At 50.5% G+C, this 6,669-nt stretch overlaps 1 protein-coding gene across 1 annotated transcript in view; it reads left to right on the forward strand.

Moving 5' to 3' along the window:
* Positions 1–4,692, forward strand: part of EHD3 (EH domain containing 3) — a 28,438-nt gene extending 23,746 nt beyond the window's left edge. The window contains exons 5-6 of the mRNA XM_024731528.1: positions 486–670; positions 4,026–4,692. Coding sequence (XP_024587296.1) covers positions 486–670; positions 4,026–4,553 — 713 coding nt within the window. The 3' untranslated portion in view covers positions 4,554–4,692. The remainder of the gene's footprint in view (positions 1–485; positions 671–4,025) is intronic.
* Positions 4,693–6,669: the final 1,977 nt, after the last annotated feature.

Raw genomic sequence — 6,669 nt, forward strand, 5'->3', positions numbered from 1 at the left:
GAAGGGGGCAGAGCAGGAGACTGTGGTGTCGATGATCACAAGCCCTGGCGTCGGATGGCCAGATTGGACTCAACTCCACAGTTTACTGTGCATACCGACCCCAGCAAGGCCCTTAGTTGTGCTGTGCCTGTTTCCACATAAGTAAAATGAAAGGGTTAGAAGAATAAAGAACGGAAAAGCCCCCATCACAGTGCCTGGCATCCTCAGAAGTGCTTTGTACACGTCAGCTGTTGTTACTGTCTTCCTCATCAACGCCATCACCAGAATTTCCATCCCTGTTACGCCTTGACCTTACCCTCCCCACAATCTCACCTTTCCCCGGGATTCAGCAAAACAACGTGCGTTGCAAGCAGCGGGAGAGAAAGAGGGTGGAGACAGAAATAATTTCGGAAGTAGGAGCAGGAGGGGGGGGATTGATGGGAAGAGATGGGGTGAGAGCCGCCCTAGAGGGAAGGAAAGAACTGAGGTCTCCATCTGAACGTTTCTCTCTGCCCCTGTTATTCAGGTTCATGCCTACATCATCAGCTCTCTGAAGAAGGAGATGCCCTCGATGTTCGGAAAGGACAACAAGAAGAAGGAGCTGGTGAACAATCTGGCCGAGATTTATGGCCAGATCGAGCGGGAGCACCAGATCTCACCTGGGGACTTTCCCAACCTGAAGAGGATGCAGGTAACCAGGGTCTGGGGCCCCAGGAAAGGAGCAAGCCGGCTAAGCAGCCGGAGCTTGAAGGAGGCCACCCTTGGATTCCCTGCATGGAAACTCAACCCAGAATCAGTAGGCAGGCCGGCAGATGGCCCTGGGTCTGCTCTTCCTGCTGGGCTGGCACTGGCCCAACAGGGGCCGTATCTGGGCCCAGGGAGAAACATGGAGCCCCAGCGCTCCCAGTGGGCAGCAGTGTTAGAGGATGTTCGGGGGTCTGATACCTCAAGTTCATGACCTTCCCCAGTCCTGGCCACCACAGGTTTGGAATCCCCACCACATCCTGTGAAACAGGACAAGTCACCTGACATTCTCCTGACCCTTTATTGCTTAAGTTTATTGCTTAAGTTTACCAGCGAGCTCCTCCTTGGGAGCAATTTGGGACATAAGCCACAGAGAAGCAGAAATCTGCACAGAAGCTCACCATCTTTGGAGCATACCATGGGCCCCTCTCTTGGGCCAGGGTCAGTCACATATAGTTCCTTATGTGTGAAAAGTCCTCTGAGGGAGTTATTTCATCCTCCTTTTAGGATGAAACAGTCCTCTGAGGTAGGCATTTCATCCTCCTTTTACAGGTGAGCAAACTGAGGTTTACAAAGGTAATTAACCTGCCTACGGTTTTAGTAATGTTTACACAGCCTGCAAGTAGAAACCCCAGGAGTGTCCAAGGTCTAAGGAAAAAACTACCACACCATACTAACTGGATCCTCTCTGACCCTCTGTCTTTTCATCTACATATTGAGGCTACAAAAACACCACCTTATATGGATACTGTGGGCGTATATCAGATAATATTGTGGGCGTATATCAGATAATATTTGCAAGGCACTTAGCATGGCCTGGCACCAACTGTGCTCTTAAAATGCAGTAGCCAGTTAGGTGAGATGTCACCAGTAGAGGAAGCTGGGTGATGAGCGCAAGGAACCTAGCTCTCTGAACAAATTTTGCAACTTCTCATGATTAGTTCTCACGTAATTATTTTAAAATGAAGGGCTTCCCTGGCAGCGCAGTGGTTAAGAATCCGCCTGCCAATGCAGGGGACACGGGTTCAAGCCCTGGCCTGGGAAGATCCCACATGCCGCGGAGCAACTAAGCCAGTGCGCCACAACTACTGAGCCTGCGCTCTAGAGGCCGTGAGCCACACCTACTGAAGCCCGCGCGCCTAGAGCCCGTGCTCCGCAACAAGAGAAGCCACCGCAATGAGAAGCCCGCGCACTGCAACGAAGAGTAGCCCGCACTCCCCGCAAATAGAGAAAGCCCGCACGCAGCAACGAAGACCCAAAGCAGCCAAAAATAAACACTAAAATAAATAAATGTATTAAAAAATAAAATATAAAAATGATAAGTTTTTAAGAATAGGGAATTAGGAAAAACTAGCAGCAGATGTAGTAGTAATATTGTTTTTGCTCTTGTTGCTTTTAGGGTTTCAGAATATCAGTATAGTCCCAAATACGCATTTTTAATTTCCTATCTAGTAAAATAAAAAGAAAGAAAGAATAGACATCCAAAGCATGCATTTGTTCATGTATACATTCATTCCTATAACCACCTACCTGGATCCAGTCACTAATTTCAGAATTGTTTAAACTTTCAGTTTCTCTTTGTATTAAGAATTTAATGATCTGTAAGCAAACATTTGGGGAGGATGACATTTGAAAGGGACCATATGACTTTTTAATGTGAGGAATTCTTTTGCAACGTAAATGGTTTCACCTTCTCACTTGTTTGCCTGTCTGACGTCAGTTTCTGTTAGGGATGCTGGATCAGTATGTAAATGGCTGTCCGGTGGGGGCATATGTGTGGGCTGATGGGAGCAACCCTCATATCCTCTGGAAGATACTGGGACCCCCTAGTTGGAAGCCCACCAAACACAGTTAGATGTGGACAGGCTGGGAGAGACAGGGACCTTAGGAGGTCGTGCTGAGGGCAGGAGAAAAGGCTTGTCAGCTCCACCATCCCCCACCCAGCTCCCCCAGCCTCCCTGGTCCAGCCCTGCCCTAGAAGGGAGGTGAGAATGCCCAGGCTCACACTTGGTCTTGAAATGTAGCCATGGTTGTTTTCTGAATTGTTCTGCAGTGAACTCAGTGTGCTTGTCCTGAGACTGTCCCCTGTGCATTGGCCTCATCCAGTGTCCTGAGATTGCTGTGGCCAGAGCCAGGGTGGGAGTGGGAAACTCTTGTCTTATCATTATAGAGGCAAAGGAGAAGCTGGATGCTTGAAACTCAGGACCTTTCAAAATGGCAAAGACATGCAAAGCGGAACATATTTCTTTTACTGTGTGCTGTGGGGGTCATGGGAAGTCAAGGAGGGGAGCTGTTGCCCGTGCCAACTGAGTCAGAACCCTCAGGGAGAAGCCAAGAGTCACCTTATCTTTGATAAAGGAGGCAGGAATGTACAGTGGAGAAAGGACAGCCTCTTCAATAAATGGTGCTGGGAAAACTGGACAGGTACATGTAGAAGTACGAGATTAGATCACTCCCTAACACCATACACAAAAATAAGCTCAAAATGGATTCAAGACCTAAATGTAAGGCCAGAAACTATCAAACTCTTAGAGGAAAACATAGGCAGAACACTCTATGACATAAATCACAGCAAGATCCTTTTTGACCCACCTCCTAGAGAAATGGAAATAAAAACAAACTCTCTCCAGATAATCCCGAGAGCATCCTGATTAAGAATACTGGCTTAGGAATGACCTGTGGCTTCTACTATGATTTGTTTTTAGTTGCCTATGCCTCCATATTTCCTTCCCTAAATAGTGAGAGCATGTGATTTCCCACTTTCAGAAGGTCACGGGGGAGTGAATGAGATAATTAACGTCGTGAAAGTACTTCCAGTGTTCTCGAGTATAACCCTTATTGAAGTAGACACCCGCATGACTCAGTCTCAGAGGGATACAGCATTCAAGAACCACTCACTGTTCAATAGCCAAAACTAACTTAAAGAGAAATTTAATTATAGTCATCCCTCGGTATCCACAGGGGATTGGTTCCAGGACCCTCCACAGATACAGAAATCCATGGATGCTCAAGTTCATTATATAAAATGGTGAGGTACATTTGGCCCTCTTGTATCCACAGATGCAGAACCCTCGGATACAGAGAGCTGACTGTATTTGCTTTCTAGAACGCTGGAGGAAATCCAAATGAATCAGACCAGTAATGGTTAAATTTCCCTTCCTTCTCCAACCCCTGCAACGATATTCTCTCTCAAAAAATCCACCAAGAGCCAACATGCCTTTTTTCTCCTCCTCTCATATCTTTTGTGGATCTCCTTCCATTGTCTTCTGTCCTCACCTTCTTTCTTCTCTCTCTTTCTGCAGGACCAGCTGCAGGCCCAGGACTTCAGCAAATTCCAGCCACTGAAAAGCAAGCTGCTGGAGGTGGTGGACGACATGCTGGCCCATGACATTGCCCAGCTCATGGTGCTGGTGCGCCAGGAGGAGACACAGCGGCCCGCCCAGATAGTGAAGGGCGGAGCATTTGAGGGCACCCTGCACGGCCCCTTCGGGCACGGCTATGGGGAGGGGGCTGGGGAGGGCATCGATGATGCTGAGTGGGTGGTGGCCAGGGACAAACCCATGTACGATGAGATCTTCTACACCCTGTCACCGGTGGATGGCAAGATCACGGGCGCCAATGCCAAGAAGGAGATGGTGCGCTCCAAGCTACCCAACAGCGTGCTGGGTAAGATCTGGAAGCTGGCCGACATTGACAAGGATGGCATGCTGGATGATGAGGAGTTCGCACTGGCCAACCACCTCATCAAGGTGAAGCTGGAGGGGCATGAGCTGCCCAACGAGCTGCCTGCCCACCTCATACCCCCGTCCAAGAGGAAAGCCACCGAGTGATGGGAGGCGGGGAGGTCCAGAGCAGGCAGGTGTTAGAGGAGACGGGAGAGGCGATCGCATACACACAGACACACAGACACACACACACACACACACACACACACACACACACACACAGATGTTGGGAACAGCATTGCGGATAAGAGGGGACAGTGATCCCTAGGTCTCCAGGTGGATCTTTGCGTAGACACATCTCCAAGTTCCCAGCATTGGCTGAGGCACAGGAGTGCTCCCAGGGTCCCAGGAATCCAGCCTAGGTAGCCTTCTCCCACAGAGGGGGCGGTTCACTCACCCACAGATGGCCCACCTACCTCCAGATTCCCCGGACTCAGAGCAATGGAAAAGGCTTTTCACTTAATAGACAATCCACTTTTTTTCTGTGCTTTCCCCTCCCTCTTGGGCTTCCTCATATGAAGTCTGCTCTGGGGCCAGGAGATGGGAGGGGAGGGGAGCTGCGGCAGGGAGGGGAGGGGAGGAGGGAAGCGTCCTCAGCGAACCAAGCCCCAGACTTGAAGACACGTGGCCCCCGAGCCCTGTTCTCTCCCAGGCTTAGGCTCTGACTGCCTTGGCAGACCTGGCTTTGAAACCTGCTTGCACTTCACTTCAAAGAATCCCACAACCAGAGGGAGAAGGGGAAAACTCGGCAGGAAAGAAAGCAAAGAGACTGTTCTGTCATCCTCTGCTCTCGTAGCCAGTCAAGGTGGTTTTCGTTCCACAGGCTCTGTGAGATTCGTATTTTTTCCCACCTGGCCTCTGTGTTTCGATGCTTGTACTTGACTCACGTTTATCCAGCCTCTCCTGGGTGCCAGGAGCTGTGTTAGGCACTTTATATACGTTATCCCATGTGGTCCTCACCACGCTCCGAGGAAGTATGTGTTAGTCCCTTCAGTTTGCAGAGAGGAGCCTGAGACTCAGGAGTTCAGGTGACCCTCCCAGGGTCACAGAACTCACATGTGGTAGAGTGAGGGCCACAGACTCTGCCCTCTGCTGTGATGATGTGCGGGATCCCAGCGTTTCTGGCTGATGACAAACCACGGCAGATAAGCTGAGCACACAGCCCCCTCATGGCCTCCCAGAGCGGGCTGGCGAGGGAGAAGGGCCAGCCAGCATTTGGTGGGCCATCAGTCTGGCCATCTGTCACAGCACAGAAGCAAACCGTGCCTTCCGGCGACGCTCCCCGTGTTCCTAAAATCGCAGAAGCCCGACAGCGCTCGCAGGAGAGTGGGCTGGCCTGTTGGGTGCTGTTTGCCTCTGTCTCTGCTCTGCCTCCCACCCAGTAGCCTGAATCATCCCAGCTCAAATGCAGCCACCAACTCTTATCCAGTGGGACCTCCTGCTGATTCTCTGAAGGCCAGTTTGAGAGGTCTAAGGTCGTGTTCCCTGCAGGACCCCCGGGAGTCTGCAGTGTCCTTGGCAAATCCCCACCGTTTTCGGTGCCCTACAGTCTCCCTCATGGTCTCTCCCTTGGCTTGCTTTGCGGCCACTGACTCAGTCACTTTGTATGCCATGCTCCTACTGTGATGGAAAAGAAAAACAAGTATAACTTATTTTGTATCTATGTTCAGACTATATAGAGAATATTCTGTGTGTCTACGATGTGCTTACTACTGCAGTGCATTTGTCATTAGTGTTCATGTTAATATAGCACATTTATCCTTTGGTACATGCTGGGCCACAGAACATCATTCCATGGGAGGTTGAGAAGAGGAGCTGGACTCTTACTCGGGCATCTTTGGCAGAGGATCGGGGCCGCCCATAGCCAGCATCCACAAGTAGCATCCCATTGGCCTGGTGCTTCTCCAGGCCCGTTGCCCTGGTGGAACCACACTGACACTCTGGAGGGAAGATGGTCCCCAACTCCTGGGGTTCCTTCTGCATCCGTACATTTCTCTTTCTCATGAAATGAACACCAGAGGAAAACCAAGGCAGAGAGGTCTAACCTCCTCTAACTCAAGGGCCAAGCCCAGCAAAGGGACCATTTCTCACCTCTATGCCTTTACTTGAGCCGAAGGAGAAATGGGAAGGAGACAGCAGAGGGAGGGGAGGTTTCTGTCTTTATTTTAGATAAAACGGGGTGTCTGTCCCCTCACCCCACCGCCTCGTGGACACATGTGCC

Source organism: Neophocaena asiaeorientalis, unplaced genomic scaffold, assembly GCF_003031525.2.
Source record: "Neophocaena asiaeorientalis asiaeorientalis breed wild unplaced genomic scaffold, Neophocaena_asiaeorientalis_V1.1 scaffold689, whole genome shotgun sequence".
NCBI classification, from domain to species: Eukaryota; Metazoa; Chordata; class Mammalia; order Artiodactyla; family Phocoenidae; genus Neophocaena; species Neophocaena asiaeorientalis.